Source organism: Podarcis filfolensis (genome assembly GCF_964270895.1).
Source record: "Podarcis filfolensis genome assembly, chromosome: 11".
NCBI classification, from domain to species: Eukaryota; Metazoa; Chordata; class Lepidosauria; order Squamata; family Lacertidae; genus Podarcis; species Podarcis filfolensis.
In genome coordinates this window covers 10,206,255-10,223,863 of record NC_139613.1, presented here as the reverse complement: position 1 = coordinate 10,223,863, position 17,609 = coordinate 10,206,255, and the positions used below count along the sequence as shown (strand labels likewise).

General features: G+C 41.3%; 2 protein-coding genes across 11 annotated transcripts in view; one reads left to right on the top strand and one right to left on the bottom strand.

Annotated features, from left to right (window-relative positions):
• LOC310744435 (uncharacterized protein) overlaps nt 1–5,889 on the bottom strand; it is a 399,988-nt gene extending 394,099 nt beyond the window's left edge. The window contains exon 1 of the mRNA XM_083575848.1: nt 3,965–5,889. Coding sequence (XP_083431974.1) covers nt 4,717–5,790 — 1,074 coding nt within the window. The 5' untranslated portion in view covers nt 5,791–5,889 and the 3' untranslated portion in view covers nt 3,965–4,716. The remainder of the gene's footprint in view (nt 1–3,964) is intronic.
• The window catches only part of DYM (dymeclin), a 172,146-nt gene that overhangs the window by 104,243 nt on the left and 50,294 nt on the right, over nt 1–17,609 (top strand). The window lies entirely within an intron of this gene.

Genomic DNA, 17,609 nt, shown 5'->3' with positions numbered 1-17,609 from the left:
ACCAGAATGCTGATGAGAGCTGGAATATTGAGTTAAGAATTTAAATTATAATCTGTGGAGTCTCCAATTCAAATCTCAGTTCAGCCATAAACTCACAGAGGAGTCCTATGTAAGCCACATTAGTACTAGCCCTTTCTTAAAATATTGGGATAATAAAATAAGCATATGTTGCAGGGTTGTATAAAAACCTCTAAGATAGCAAAGTTGAAGTACTATATATTTTTAATTTTTAAGATATACATAATTTTTAAAGTATGTATCTCACTGTTTAGACCTTTAAGATCACTCAGATCACCTGGGGAAATTTTACTCACAACACCAAACCCTACAGACTAGGGCAGTGTCTCAAAACCCAGTGCCTAAGGTTTCCCTGACATATAAAATATAAAACTAGATCCTGCTTTGCATGTTTGAATTGTCTGAATTTTTGTTTTATATGTGTTTATGTTGTTTTTAAAATATTGCTTCTTCTTTGGCAATAGGTTGTGTTTTCATTTGAATTATATATTTGTTTTTTAGACTGTAGACCACTTAGAATTTTTAAGAATATTATGCGGTTTATAGAAGTGTTTAAATTAAATAGATAATAAATAGATGCTCAAAGTGGGATGTGTAAAAGCAGTTACAAAGCAACAGCGATAAGCCAGAGTCAATTAACATAAAGTAGTGCGATCAACTGTATGAAATAGATTATACTATTACTGTGTATTTGTTCACATACATATGCAGGTAATTGGTTTTCATTTATTGCCCTTCAACAATGGTTAATTTGAATTATTGATGTCAGTTGCCAGGGGTAGGCGAGAAATGGGGGGAACGCACAGGGCTTCTGCTAACAGGACTCAAAAGGTGAATCCAGCTCTGGGTTTCCCAAGTTCTAGTCAACACTCTAACCAAGGCTTTCTCAAATTTAGGTCCCTAAATGTTGTTGGACTACAGCTCCCATCATCCATAGCTACCAGGAACAGTAGTCAAGGATGATGGGAGTTGTAGTCCAACAGCATCTGGGGACCCAAGTTTGAGAAAGGCTGCAACCACTACACCACACTGTCAGTGGATTGAGAGAGCTCTGAGGTCCTTTTGGCCAAAAAGCTGTATATAAATAAGCCATAACATAACCACTAGCATAACTACAGAATTCCTTTTGCCATGTTGTGATCTTTTAGTATAAGCATTACTACTGAGAGGTTGGTCCATCTGAGCTCAGTGGAACTTCCTCCTTACGCTACAGTCCTATGCAGGCTGCTCTGGAAATAGCTCTCGTTGACGAGTCTTCTGTTTTTATTTTTTTATTTACAGTCGTACCTTGGAAGTTGAAAGGAATCTGTTCCGGAAGTCCATTCAACTTCCAAAACGTTTGGAATCCAAAGCACGGCTTCTGATTGGCTGCAGGGAGCTCCTGCAGCCAATCAGAAGCCACGGAAGCCCCATCGGATGTTCAGGTTCCAAAGAACATTCGCAGACCAGGACAATCATTTCCGTGTTTGTGGCGTTCAGAAGCCAAAACGTCTGAGTACCAAGGCATTCGGGATCCAAAGTACAACTGTATTTTTAAAAAGTATATACTACTTTTTCTTTGGAAAACTCAAAGGGAATGAGAGCAAAATCAGTTTAAAACAGTAAATTTTAAAACAATACAGCAGCAAATATAATCAAATAAAAAGGCAAAGCCCCTTCAAAACACAATGTCAGTGGAATATCTGTTTAAGAGGGTTAGAATCATAGAATCATAGAGTTGGAAGAGACCACAAGGGCCATCGAGTCCAACCCCCTGCCAAGCAGGAAACACCATCAGAGCACTCCTGACATATGGTTGTCAAGCCTCTGCTTAAAGACCTCCAAAGAAGGAGACTCCACCACACTCCTTGGCAGCAAATTCCACTGTCGAACAGCTCTTACTGTCAGGAAGTTCTTCCTAATGTTTAGGTGGAATCTTCTTTCTTGTAGTTTGGATCCATTGCTCCGTGTCCGCTTCTCTGGAGCAGCAGAAAACAACCTTTCTCCCTCCTCTATGTGACATCCTTTTATATATTTGAACATGGCTATCATATCACCCCTTAACCTCCTCTTCTCCAGGCTAAACATGCCCAGCTCCCTTAGCCGTTCCTCATAAGGCATCGTTTCCAGGCCTTTGACCATTTTGGTTGCCCTCCTCTGGACACGTTCTAGTTTGTCAGTGTCCTTCTTGAACTGTGGTGCCCAGAACTGGACACAGTACTCCAGGTGAGGTCTGACCAGAGCAGAATACAGTGGCACTATTACTTCCCTTGATCTAGATGCTATACTCTATTGATGCAGCCCAGAATTGCATTGGCTTTTTTAGCTGCCGCGTCACACTGTTGGCTCATGTCAAGTTTGTGGTCAACCAAGACTCCTAGATCCTTCACATGTACTGCTCTCAAGCCAGGTGTTACCCATCTTGTATTTGTGCCTCTCATTTTTTTTGCCCAAGTGCAATACTTTACATTTCTCCCTGTTAAAATTCATCTTGTTTGTTTTGGCCCAGTTCTCTAATCTGTCAAGGTCGTTTTGAAGTGTGATCCTGTCCTCTGGGGTGTTAGCCACCCCTCCCAGTTTGGTGTCATCTGCAAATTTGATCAGGATGCCCTTGAGTCCATCATCCAAGTCATTGATAAAGATGTTGAATAAGACCGGGCCCAAGACAGAACCCTGTGGCACCCCACTAGTCACTCTTCTCCAGGATGAAGAGGAACCATTGATGAGCACCCTTTGGGTTCGGTCAGTCAGCCAGTTACAAATCCACTGAGTGGTAGCATAGTCAAGACCGCATTTTACCAGCTTCTTTACAAGAATATCATGGGGCACCTTGTCAAATGCCTTGCTGAAATCAAGGTAGGCTACATCCACTGCGTTCCCTTCATCTACCAGGCTTGAAATTCTGTCAAAAAATGAGATCAGGTTAGTCTGACATGACTTATTTTTCAGAAATCCATGCTGACTATTGGTGATCACAGCATTCCTTTCTAGGTGCTCACAGACTGTTTGCTTAATGATCTGCTCCAGAATCTTCCCTGGTATTGATGTCAGACTGACTGGGCGGTAATTATTTGGGTCCTCTCTTTTCCCCTTTTTGAAAATAGGGACAACATTTGCCCTCCTCCAGTCTGCCGGGACTTCGCCTGTTCTCCAGGAATTCTCAAAGATGACTGCCAGTGGTTCTGAAATCACATCTGCCAGTTCTTTTAATACTCTTGGATGCAGTTCATCTGGCCCTGGAGACTTGAATACATCTAGACTAGCCAAGTATTCTTGTACTATCTCCTTAGTTATTCTGGGCTGTGTTTCTTCTGCTGAATCATTTGCTCCAAATTCTTCAGGTCAGGCATTGTTTTCTTTATCGGAGAAGACTGAGGCAAAGAAGGCATTGAGGAGTTCAGCCCTTTCTGTGTCCCCTGTTTGCATTTCACCATCTTCTCCTCTGAGTGACCCCACTGTTTCTTTGTTCTTCCTTTTGCTACGAACATACCCATAAAAGCCTTTTTTGTTGCTTTTAACCTCTCTAGCAAGCCTGAGTTCATTCTGTGCTTTAGCTTTTCTGACTTTGTGTCTACACGTGCTGGCTATTTGTTTTAATTCCTCTTTGGTGGTTTCCCCCCCTTTTCCATTTTTTGTACACATCCTTTTTTAATCTTAACTCAGTTAAAAGTTCTTTAGATAGCCACCCTGGCTTCTTTAGGCACCTTCCATGTTTCCGTCTCATTGGTATTGCCTGAAGTTGTGCTTTTACTATCTCCCTCTTAACAAACTCCCAGCCATCATGAACTCCCTTTCCTTTTAGTATTACTGTCCATGGGATCTCACCCAGCACTTCCCTAAGTTTTATGAAGTCGGCTTTCTTAAAGTCGAGAATTTGAGTCCTAGTATGCTTGGCTGCTCCTTTCCGCTGTATAGTAAACTTCAGAAGAGCATGATCACTCGCGCCTAATGATCCTTCCACTTCTACCCCACTAACCAGGTCATCAACATTGGTTAGGACCAGATCTAAAATGGCTGTTCCTCTTGTTGCTTCTCCCACTTTCTGGACAATGAAGTTGTCTGCAAGGCCAGTGAGGAATCTGTTTGACCTTATGCTCTTGGCTGAGTTTGACATCCAACAAATATCCGAGTAATTGAAGTCTCCCATTACTACTATCTCCCTTCCTTTTGCATGCTTGGCCATCTGTTCCAGGAAGGCATCATCTCTGTCCTCCGTTTGGCTTGGGGATCTATAGTAAACTCCCACAATGAGGTCACTGTTATTCTTCTCTCCCTTAATTTTGACCCAAATGCTCTCACTTTGGCTTTGAGGTTCTAAATCTTGGATCTCTTCACAGGTATACACATCCCTGACATATAACGCCACTCCTCCTCCTTTCTTGTCTGGTCTGTTTCTCTGAAATAGATTGTATCCCTCCATTATTACATTCCAACCGTGGGACTTATCCCACCAGGTTTCAGTGATGCCTATTATGTCATATTTAGTTTGCTGTACCAAGAGCTCAAGCTCATCTTGTTTATTTCCCATGCTTTGCGCATTAGTGTACAGACATTAAAGTCCATTAATCATTCCCCCGTGTCTCTTATTTAAGGATTTTTCCCTCCCACCACTAGGTCTGCGTGCTGTTTGCTCCATTCGGTCTATGACATTTGGATGATCATCTTCATCAATTGATAGACTCCTACCTTCAGGAGCACTGTCTCCCTCCCCCACATTAGTCAGTTTAAAGCCCTCCTGATGAGGTTTCTGAGATTTTTTGCAAAAACATTCCTCCCAACCGTTGTGAGGTGCAGCCCATCGCTTGCCAGAAGTCCATCTTCAAGAAACTGCATTCCGTGATCTAAGAATCCAAACCGTTCCTGTTTACACCATTTGCGAAGCCAGTTGTTCACTTCCACTATTTTTCCCTCTCTCCCTGGGCCACGTCGTTCAACTGGGAGGACAGATGAGATGACAATTTGTGCATTTAATTGCTTCAATTTCCTGCCCAGAGCCTCGTAATCTCTTTTGATCTTCTGGAGGCTATTGCTTGCAGTGTCATTGGTTCCCACATGAACCAAGAGGAAGGGGTATTTGTCAGTGGGTTTTATGATTCCTTGCAGTCGTTCAGTTACATCTTGGATCTTAGCCCCGGGGAGACAGCACACTTCCCGAGACATCTTGTCAGGCCCACAGATCACTGCTTCTGTTCCCCTCAGTAGGGAATCCCCTATCACCACTACACGCCTCCTCTTAGGTCTGGTCGGGGTTCTTCCGTGAGCTGTCCGTTCCAAGGTCGCCTGCACATTCCCTGAGGACTGACTTTGCTGCTCGTCTTCATATACCTGATCGACTGTAATGAGGGAGAGATCCTCAAATGGAGTCTGCTCTTCGTCTTCCATGCTAGGGGAGAGGACCTCAAAGCGATTGTGTATTTCTAAACAATCAGAGCGAACCCTGGGCCTCCTACTTCTTTGAGTCACGTTTCTCCATATATCTGGCTCCTGTGTTGGTGAACTAGCCTCCTTCTCAGGGGAGTCCCCTGTCTCCTCCTTGGTGGAGACGGTGTGCTCTGTTGCTTCCAAGAAGAGCTCCAGCTCTCTAATTCTTTGGAGCGTAGCTACACGTTCCTCCAGTTGCTGGACTTTGTCTTTTAAGAGGGCAATCAACATGCAATTGCTGCAGGTAAAGGTGCCTGCAACCTTTGGCAAGATGGCAAACATTGCGCAGGAACCACAGGCGACTGCAGCTGTTCCCTCACCCTCCATCTTGAGAACGTGTCGTTGGGGGTGACTACAGCGGTCCTCCATCATAAAAAGCGTGAAGACAGGACAAATAAATCCCCCCCAAAAAACCTAGGTCTCCCCCAACAAACGTTTGAGACTAGCTCCCCTAAATCTAAAAGATGGATCAAACTACCTCAACAGAAGCCCTGCCCCCTCTGACCTTTGCACAGGGAGAGCAGCTAATCAGCCACAAGAAACACACATAAGAAAACCCTTTTTGTTCCTTCTTCAGCTTGCTGCCCTACAAGCTCTCTTGGGAGGGTTGGGAGGAGGTTAGCCCTCTCATAATACCAGAGGATGCAAGCAACAAAACTTTTAACCTCACACATAGGATTGGATTGTTAGGGTAGGAAAAATTTTAAAAGTTCATGAAGATTTGGTGTCCTATTGCTGATTTTTTTGGAAGTTTTAAAAAATAGTTATACAATATACATGCTTTCCAATTGTATAATAATAATTTTGTTTTCCGCTATTAAGTTTAGCTTGTCGAGTTGTAATTAAGTTATTGAATTCACATAACATTTTTTTTTAAATGAAAGCCCCTGCTGAATTTCAGTTCCTATATATTCTCTGCTTTAAAAGCTGGGCATGGCCCATGATCCCCATACCTTCATAGATACCACAAGTGTACACTCCTTGTCTTTTGCCCCACTAAAGAGGTTCCACAACTAGCAAAATGAGCTAGGTCTCACTTAGATCATGTGACTGCCCAATAATGGACATCATATGACCATAATATGAGGCTTCTTCTAGGGGGTGCAGAGGTATGTACTCTTATATCTGAAAATCCAAGGCTTTATCATGATGTTTCACCCCCAATAAAATAGGTTTCAGTAATAACTGAGGTGTGAGAAATTTATCCACCTCTCAAACTAAAGTGGACATGTTAAAATGGTGAACAAGAGTCCGCTTATGATAGATTTCTGACCACAGTTAATTTCCTTCCTGCCAGAGGACTGATTTTTTTCTTATGTACTGTGCAAATCTGATTGGCACGCCCAGAACTCTTGATGTAATTCAGTATCCTCCCCTTGATTAATAATCTAAATAACCCTGTTATGTAGTTGCTGGGTGAGATGCTTCTCTCTTTCCCTTTCTTTCTCAGCTAATGCTCCATAAAGAAGTCAAGGAAGGCCCCAGTTTTGATTCATCTTATATTTGTCTATGGTAAATAGAAAGCAGCTGCCAGTTTAAGCATCTAACTCTTGAAAAACTATACCACCCCCCCCAACATCATCTGGAAATAATATAGCTAGTAAAACAAAGCTAAGAAGAAAAAGAAATGTTTGTTTTATGTGGGATGGATGGCTTCAGTTGGGGTCCTTCTAATTTGGCCATTAGGTGGGTTATTAAAAAGTAGTATTACAAAGGTGGTTTCAACAAAAAGATTGTTTTGGTTCTATCTTGTTATTACATTTGATTATAGCCAAAGCAGTAACTACTATATAAATAGCCCTTCATTTCATTCCTCCTGCAAATAAGCAAAAAACCAGTAATCTTACTGTCTTTATGCATTGGTAGATGCTAAATTACTCCCTTACATTATTTTAGTTCCTTAAAGCAACTTGTGTTTTAGAAGTCATATTTAATTTCCGCTAACATGGTTTGACATGTGTGGTGTGTTTCTGAATGATAGTTTGCTTAAAAGATGGCTAACTTTTATGCTAACAATACTATAAAAGCATGGATTTCGGGAATGAATGCTCTCCTTTTTGAGTTTACAGTTTTCAGTATGCTTAAGTTCTAGACCACATGATACAAACTCTGGTCTGGATTTACCAAGTCCACAGTCCAAGGAACACCTACCAGAGAGTAAGCCCTCTTGATCACAGTGGAACATTTGAGTAAAGATGTATGGAATCAGGCTGTAACAGTGGTTTACTTCAGGGTGGAATGAGATTGGTTTGGTGGAAATTCCTAAACATCACAATTTCAAGAGAACATTTTAACAAAACGTAGGCAGTTCTTTGGAAAGCTCGGATACCAAGGGTGTGTAAGGGCCGGTTTTATACCGAGTCTTCACAACTTGTGATACATCAGGAGAATCTCTGACCGCTATTCATATATGGTGGCTTACTAGAAGGATGATAATTTTCCAATATTTGTTGCCTGCTAAGGACTTCAAGAATGGGTGGTGGAGCGGGTTGTCAAACACACAGCCGTCCATAGTACATAGTCAGATAATCCATTTGGCTTGGCCAATGTGCAGACCTGCCTTGTACTGTTTTAGACCAATGGTCCATCTAGCCAAATATTGTTAACCATAACTGAGAAGATATTCCTTAAATCTTTTTCTTGGAGTTGATGGGGGTGGTGGTTTAGGAACTTCAGCCACCTACAAACAGAGCCATGTGCTCTACCACTTAGCTGTGGTGAAACCCTTCCTCATAGTCAAGGAGAAGGCTTGGGCAAAATTTCCTGTATAGGAGAATTTCTATACCCTACTTTATGCCCCTTTCCAGGACTCTTGAATCTTTGTCCCCTTTGCTGTTTTTGTGTTTTTTTTAAATCCACTTTTTGAGAAGAAAAAGCATGCTAAATGCTAATATATTTATGCTAAATGAGCTGTGCATTGTTAAACAGGTCTGCACAGAATTTAACAATTTGCATAGTATAACCTGAATAAAATTGAGTCTCTCATTGCGCAGGAATTGCACATCCCTGATAGGTAGTGTGCATAAAAATGACTGCAAAGTTTGTCTCAGTATCAATGTATTTTCCTTTTTCTTTTCATGTCTAAATGTTAACACATATCTCTTATATAATGTCTGTAGAAGGGTTCTCCTAATTTTTTTTTTATTTCGTCTGACAAATCAGAGGCCGAAATTGTACTGTGGCAACATTTATTCTTGAACTTAGCTGATATTGTGCTTAGCTGAAGAAGAGACTCCAAAAAGTCTGAAGCAAGTCCACTTTAGTAATTTTCCAGGCATGATGTGCAAGCCTCGTGCTTTTCTAGATTCTTCTGCAGAACAAGGAAGAGAGGCAGACAGCAGCATTCTCTGGTTTGGGGACAACCACATCTTCTTTGCATCTGTTAACAAGATAAAGCATTATCAGTCGGTTTGTCTCGGTGGTGTTTTCTAGAAGTCCCATCTTAACTTACCCATGATGTCTCAGCTGAGACTATCCATACGTGACAGTTTGAGACAGTGGTTTTGTGGACCAGACACTATTTGTTCACTAAAAGTGAAACCGGAATGATTTTCATTTTCTCACAGTCTACCAGCTACACAAATAGCTTTAAGTAGCCACTTGTGGTTGAGAAGCAAAGGTTTGGGGTCAATTTTTCTAATATTTTATTGGGTGGAGGGGAGGTTGGGTGAGTAATAGCCCACAAGATTTGTGCCTGAATAATAACTCCAGTATTTTCACCTGATTAATAATGTAAGTACAGTGGTACCTTGGGTTAAGTACTTAATTTGTTCCGGAGGTCCATACTTAACCTGAAACTGTTCTTAACCTGAAGCACCACTTTAGCTAATGGGGCCTCCTGCTGCCGCCGCGCCGCCGGAACACGATTTCTGTTCTCATCCTGAAGTAACTATAGTGAAGTAACACTATTTCTGGGTTAGCTGAGTCTGTAACCTGAAGCGTATTTAACTCGAAGTACCACTGTAATTAAGCACAGTGTATGAGAGGCCTTGCTACAGAGAGTGCATGTTGCTTGTCTCTTCCCGCTCCAAATAAGAAAAAGCAGGTGCAAAGATTCAGCAGGTGTTCAAACTTCATAGAATATCATACTGTAAATACACAGGCTATATTTCATTTAGAACCTCAGTGTTGAACGGAGAAATCACATCACATCTTTTTGGTGCATCTTTTTTGACCCCATGAAAATGAGTGTAGTGGGTGGGGATAAAGCTGGGGTTTGACCTTGAAGTGCAGAACACACACAAGTCTCCATTGCAGCATGTATTGCCCCAACCTTGTGTCCATTAAAATAGGTGTAAGTTATCGAGATACACAGTTGAATTTGAGGAATATTTATTTATTTTATTTTACCTTCATCCTTTTTGTCACATGTTCAAAATAAGTAGGCAGTCCTCCAGTATAGTCCTCCAGGAAGCATAGGTGTTCCCATTCTGTTACCAGTTTTTGTTTTACATTTTTACATCTTGCGAACGCAGCATTCAGAAAATGCTTCAATGCTCAGTGTTTCGGTAACCTGGTACCTACTAGCAGAGTTGTCCTATCCTCTTGTGCCAGTCTAATTAGGAGCAATGACTATCTACAGGTAATAATAATAATAATAATAATAATAATAATAATAATAATAATAATATATTATTTATACCCCGCCCATCTGGCTGGGTTTCTCCAGCCACTTCCAACCAAATATTAAAAATACAATACAGCATCAAAGATTAAAAACTTCCCTAAACAGAGCCACCTTCAGATGTCTTTTAAAAGTAAGATAGTTGCTTATTGCCTTGACATCTGCTGGGAGGGCGTTCCACAGAGTAGACGCCACTACCGAGGTAGTTTTAAATTGTAGTAGGTTCAGGTTTAATGAACTGTACTGGTACTGTGGGTGTGCCTGTAGCTGTTCTTGCTTGTTCCAGGCATCTGACGCCTGTAAACCAATGTAAACAGACCCCTCTGCTGAGAGAAAGTGTATCCTTTAAATGCCCTGCTGTTCACTGTCTATTGCCCACTTCTATATTGTTTGGGGTATCAGTTTAGGCTTATATTTGTCAGCCACAAATATACAAAGTATTCCCTTGAAATACTGTGAATGGGCTTTGGTGCCTGTTTTCCCACAAATTTATCTCTAACTCTTACACTTGTTAGCAAACGTATTTTCTTTCTTTTTTTTTTTTTTAAATTATAAATTTTTATTCATATTTGCACATATATCCAGAAAAAACATAAACAAAAAAATCCACCACATACCTTATACAAATTATATCCACTTCACAAATCATAAATAAAATACATAACTGAACTAGTCTCAACTGAGCCTTGGACTTCCCTCCACTCCTTTGGTAAGTATCGAATAAATTATATAGTCGCGTACTTTTTAACTCTTTTACATAGGCCTTTCCCGCTGTTAGAGTTATTTCAACCCCGCCAGTGTCACCTGAGATTTAGATTCCATATACATTAAATATTTCTTCCAATTATCATGAAATTTCTGTTCGTCTTGGTCCCTTACTCTTCCTGATATTCTGTCGAGCTCAGCATAATTTATCATTTTAACCTGCCAATCACTTATGTTAGGTATTACTTCTAATTTCCAATTTTGTGCTAACATAATTCTTGCAGCTGTCGTAGCATATAGAAACAAGGTCTTGTCTTCTTTTTTAATTTCTTTACCGACCATTCCTAACAAAAAAGCTTCTGGCTTTTTGGGAAATGTATATTTCAAGATTTTTTTAAGTTCATTATAAACCAATTCCCAAAAGCCTCTCACTTTGCAACACGACCACCACATATGGTAGAGGTCACCTTCTACCTCTCTACATTTCCAGCATCTTTTATCCTTCAACTTATAAATCTTCGCTAATTTCACTGGTGTATGATACCACCTGTAGATCATTTTCCACAGGTTTTCCTTTAGTGCCGTGCATGCCGTAAATCTCATATTCTTGTTCCATAGTTCCAACCACCTCTCAAAGTCGATGTTATATCCAATATCTATCGCCCACTTAGTCATAGCCTCCTTCACCTCCTCATCTTTTGTATACCACTCCAGCAAAATATCATACATCCTTGACAGTGTTTTGTTCTTACCTTCTATAACTTCTACATTAAATTTAGATTTTTTATCTTCAAATCCTACTTTCTTTTTGTCTTCTTTTAGCAGATCATTTACTTGGTGGTATTGCAACCACCCTGTAAATAAATTTTTGATCTCTTCATATGGTCTAAGTTTAATCCCTTTATCTGTCTTCCAAGTTAGTTCTTCATAGGTGGCATTCTTCCCTTCCATGTTTATTTTTTTTATAGTTAACACCTCTATTGGTGAAATCCACCAAGGTGTCTTCCTTTCCAATATATTTTTATTTCTTTCCCATACTTGGAATAGTGGTCCCCTAAAAATATGATTTAGAAAGCCTCTATGAACTTTCACCTTTTCGTACCACAGGTACGAGTGCCACCCGTACCTGTTATCGAAACCTTCCAAGTCCAAGATGTCCCTATTTTCCAATCTTATCCAATCCTTCAGCCACAATAAACACGCCGCTTCATAATATAAACTTAGATCCGGTAGAGAGAATCCCCCTCTTTCTTTTTTGTCCACCAATATTTTCATTTTTATTCGTGGTCTTTTGCCTTGCCAGATGTATCTCGCTAAGGCTCTTTGCCACTCTTTACACTGCTTTAGACCTTTTAGTACCGGAATGGTTTGGAACAAAAATAACATTCTGGCAAACGTATTTTCTAGCTTCCTACTTCAAGAGTTGTTGAAGAAACTTCCATCCATTACTATATGAATGAACAAAGTGGCATTCACATTTTGAAAAGAGAGTTTTGCATCTGCATCTCAAGTTTTGCAAGCTTGTGAAGAATACGCGATTGAAAATGCTTTTGTTTGCAGCTCCAGCTAGCCATTGGAGCTGGCTGCATTTATTTATCCCTGAGGAGAAAATGGCATGTTCTCCCATTCTGAATCATTAGTAGGGCTTCTCCCACACTGATGTCAGTTTCTAGCAATGCTGCTGGCATGAAGCATGTGAACTTCTGCTGCCAGAATGAGCAGCCTACATGTGGAATGGGCCTGAAGCGTTGGGTTAAAGAAAGGTGGAAGAAGAGGAGAAATGCTAGACGGAGATAATACAGGCCTGGCACCAGCAGCCAATGAGGCTGGGCACTGCATGAGTGCCCTAGGGCTCAGAAGCCCCCCTCACAGGCCTGACACTGCTGCTCTCTCACACACCAACTGAGTCCTGGGCTGGATGAATTTTTGAATGGGGGGAGAGCAAGCTCAGCTGCCATTCCCTGGGTTGTTGTCCACCTCCCTGCCTTGCCTAGACTCTGAGAAAGGCCCAGGTGGTCCTTCTTCAGAGCCAGGTATTCCGGTCAGAGCCTAGGAGATTGCCTGTTTCACAGCTGCAGTTTCAACTACAGTGGCTGAAAAGTCTTTTTAAACTTAGAATTTTAAAAACCTTTGTTTGAGTTTCTTTTTAAATTCTGTATCTGTGATTGCTCTCCCCCTTTTGCTTCCCAAGGCACAGCCCTGTCCATTTGTGGCCCCCCCCCAACTTATTATTGGACTTCAATTCCCATCATCCCTTGCCATTGATGGTGCTGGCTGGGGCTCTAAAGAACCATGCACAGCTAAGACGTCTACTACTTTATTAATAACAAATTTATAATGAGGCGATGGCCATAGGGGACCATTTTCCACATTGGCTACTTTTCCAGACAGTGGATTTAAGTGGCATTCTGAATTTTACAGCCGGCACAAAGAATTACCATGGCAGATACATCAGTTCTGTTCCTTAACTCTTTCATTTTTATCATTTTATTCAGACATGTTTCAGTGGCTTCATGCTATATGTTTTCTTTTCTCACATGCCAGCAAAACATGTGTGCTTTTTTGTAACTTTTCTAAGTGTGCAGGAAACATTGCATTTATTTTAATTAATTTACTCCCCCATCCCAAGAGATTCAGGTGAGAAACTACGTTAGTCATAAAACCCCAAGAAATAAACATTAATCTTACTGTGATCTTTGTTATCTTTTTGAATAAAAGATACCTTTCACTTGCTTGGCTTTGGTGAGTCTGGAGTAAAATTCCTCAGAGAATCGTAGAAATGTAGAGCTGGATCTTGAGGTTCATACCCTTGCTTGGCATATAGATGGTAAATATAAGAAGGTATTTCTTAAAGCTTGTGATGGTGCGTAGAGGTGATCCCCATTTATATAGGTCATCATTGGCACCTTGAATCAAGCGCTTGAAGACAATGGGTGTCATTTCAGGTCTAATAAATTCCCAATAATGGGACGCGGGTGGCGCTGTGGGTTAAACCACAGAGCCTAGGACTTGCCGATCAGAAGGTCAGCAGTTCGAATCCCCGCGACGGGGTGAGCTCCCGTTGCTCGGTCCCTGCTCCTGCCAACCTAGCAGTTCAAAAGCACGTCAAAGTACAAGTAGATAAATAGGTACCGCTCTGGCGGGAAGGTAAACGGTGCTTCCGTGCGCTGCTCTGGTTCGCCAGAAGCGGCTTAGTCATGCTGGCCACATGACCTGGAAGCTGTACGCCGGCTCCCTCAGCCAATAAAGCGAGATGAGCGCCGCAACCCCAGATTCGACCGCTACTGGACCTAATGGTCAGGGGTCCCTTTACCTTTATATTCCAATAACCCACATGTAAGCACAAGAATGTGATGAATCTTTAAAATTCCTTGGCCTTCTTAAACAACAGCAACCCTTTGAATTGTTCCTGGAAGACAACAAGCAGCTAGTGCATGTGAGTGAGCATTGGTGCAATATGCTGTTGACAGCCCAGCTGAGTGATGAGTAACGCAAACCCTCTCTATGATGCATGTTCCAGCGTACACCCCAGTTAGTTAGCATTAGTTCACCTTACTGGCTTCACCCTTAGTTAGCTGGAATGCCTGAACTCATCTACCATGGCCATTCCCTGGGTAAACACTCCAGAACTTTAGTGAATATGAAAAGGACAAGGTACAGCTTCCTTTAGCAGTATAAATAGTATCAGCTGCTAATAACTTCCTATGATGTTGCCAAGTGTCCACATATGTATGTTGAACAGACAAGCAGATTAGAAAGGATAGGAACTGTTGCAGGAAATTATGAGAAGTCCAAATCTGGTCAGAGCTTTGCCAGGAACAAAAGCCATGTTTGGTGGAACCCATGTTCCTAGAGCTTGCATTCTCAGACTTTATCCTAGTAAGTTTAAAGAAGAGCAGTTCAATTAATGGAACTCTTTCTCATCTGGAGGATAGACTAAAGGACAAGCGATGCAACAGAGCTGTGCAGACTTGCATACACTTCTTCAGTGTATGAAGAGGAGACTCAAATTGCAATAAAAGAATAGTTATTTCAGTGTTTCTTTAGCATGCAGCAGTAACTAGCCACAGTATACATTCTGGCCTCCCCTAATCCAAATACCGCACAAGAACTGGCCTGCAAGTTTGGGGGATAATCACAGAGTAGGTTGTGCTTCCATAAGAATATCTTCCTCTCACACTGTGATAATATTGTTTCTAGAGGAACTAGATTGACTTATAACTTCAAGAACTTAAAACTGGTTTCTAGCATTTTTAACTTTTCTCTTTTCTCCTTGCATTGGGGTGGGGTAGGCCACAGGCTTGCTACTTTTGCCAACATACTCACAGCCTGGGGGAAATAAAGAAGTGGTCATGATCATGAGTTTTTCCAGTTCCCACACTGTTCTTTCTGCTTGCTTGTGTATCGGAGTCATAGAGCAACTCATGTTACACTGCCCTGAGGGAGAAAAAAACTTAATTGGATTTTCCTGAAATATGAAGTCCAGTCTCTTTGTGTGTTTTGCATTGTGCAGTTCATCTCTCTTTTTCTCTTGGCTCTTTCTTATTACAGTTTGTTAATTAAGGTTCTTCAGAAATCTTAGCCTTGAGTTGTTGCTTTTAACTTTGGAGTTAACAACCATCCCAGACTGACATGATTATTATTTTTTTAGGGTAATTAAGTGGCTCCAGTGTGGGTATGCAAAATGCAGTGTGATGGTTTTCTCTCACATGTACAAAAACCACAGAGCTCAACTCTGTTGTCACTTTAAAAAGCATGTCTGCTAAGGTAGGGCAAGGTCTCCACGACACCCCCCATTGTAATTCCTTAGTATTTCATTTATTTTTCCCTGTGCAGCAAATTATAAACACCTGAGTAGCCATCAGTATGACAGACCACGAGTGTCTTTGAACCTGTTTATACTCTTGCACTCCCCCACTCAAACCTTAGATCTCTTCTCATTTTTGTAATTTCTTTTACTTGATGCTATTGCCTTAATGCAGGCATAGGCAAACTCCGGCCCGCCAGATGTTTCGAGACTACAATTCCCGTCATCCTTGACCACTGGTCCTGTTAGCTAGGGATGATGGGAATTGTAGTTCCAAAACATCTGGAGGGCCAGAGTTTGCCTATGCCTGCCTTAATGTCTTGGATGTCACAGAAGGTCTTTTGGTGTAGTGGTTCGAGTGTCAGACTAGGACCTGGAAAGACCAGGGTTCACATCCTCACTTGGCCATGAAGCTCACTTGGTCATTAAGCCAGTCACTTACTATCAGCCTAGCCTACCTCACAGAGTTGCTCTGGGGATTAAATGAGGAGGGGGAGAACCACCTTGATCTCCTTGGAGAAAGAAGTGGGATATGAATGCAATAAATAAATGATTGGGAACTAGTCACTTGCAAGCTCTTTTGTGGCATTGGAGGGCCTGGCATGCATCCAAAGTACCACAACTCTCTGGCTGCCCATTGGCTCAGCTCCTTTGATATGGCAGAAGGGTTTGCAGCATAGGGCAAGGTAGGAAAAAATCTTAGAATCTGAAGTCCAGCACATCCAACATGAAAACAATCTTTCCTATGGCAAAACAAAAAAATTTTTTTCCTTCCAGTAGCACCTTAAAGACCAACTAAGTTAGTTCTTGGTATGAGCTTTCGTGTGCATGCACACTTCTTCAGATACACTGAAACAGAAGTTGCCAGATCCTTCTATATAGTGAGAAGGTGGGGAGGGGTATTACTCAGAAGGGTGGTGGGAATGGGTGATTGGCAGATAGCTGTGATGAGCCTGTTGACGACTCTTAACGACTGCAATAGGTCTTACAGGAAAAAGCAAGGGGTGAGAAGGTGAAAAATGGCTTTGTCATGTATAATGAGATAAGAATCCAATGTTTTTGTTCAGACCAGGTCTCTCCATGTAAGACCATGTAAGCTTTTTCCTGTAAGACCTATTGCAGTCGTTAAGAGTCGTCAACAGGCTCATCACAGCTATCTGCCAATCACCCATTCCCACCACCCTTCTGAGTAATACCCCTCCCCACCTTCTCACTATATAGAAGGATCTGGCAACTTCTGTTTCAGTGTATCTGAAGAAGTGTGCATGCACACGAAAGCTCATACCAAGAACTAACTTAGTTGGTCTTTAAGGTGCTACTGGAAGGAAAAAAAAAATTTTGTTTTGACTATGGCAGACCAACACGGCTACCTATCTGTTTCCTGTGGCAGTCTGCCATGACCTTTCAAAGGACACTTATTGAGTGCACATTAGTTGAATGGTCTTGGAGTCTTTTGCCATTCTTGCTGCCGACAACTTTTTCTATGTTGAAACTCCCTCTCTCACGATTGAGGATATTTGGGATATTTTTAATAGGCAAAATTGCTCACAGTTGGACTGGCACCATTATAGATGCTGATGACTTTGCTGGACTGTGCAGGATCTAAGAAAAGGGCGGGAAGCAACTGTGAAAATCTGGCTCTACAAATAAAGACTGGCAGAGTAGGTTGACGTGTTTGAAATTAGATCAGTAAAACCAAGTGAAAAATTTTTGCTTGTGTGTATGATTGGAAAGGTGTTGTGGCTTGTTCAAATTACTGTTGCTTGGGAAATCTTGACTTTATTCAGCATGGATGTGTAAAGTATTAATGAAAAATGTACATTGCTGGACGTTCAGAGATACTTCATGGTTAGTATGCATTGCATCAGGTGTCCTCTTCCAGGTTCTTTTGTACAGTAAGTGTTTTATACAAGAACAAATCAGCTGGTATAGAGACATATCTTGAATCCTATTCTTAAACAATGTAATTTCCAGGATATTTTATTTCAACTTTTACAATTTAATAATACTAGTAGTTTGCATTCGCATCATTACTTGGCTAGTTCAAGTCAATGG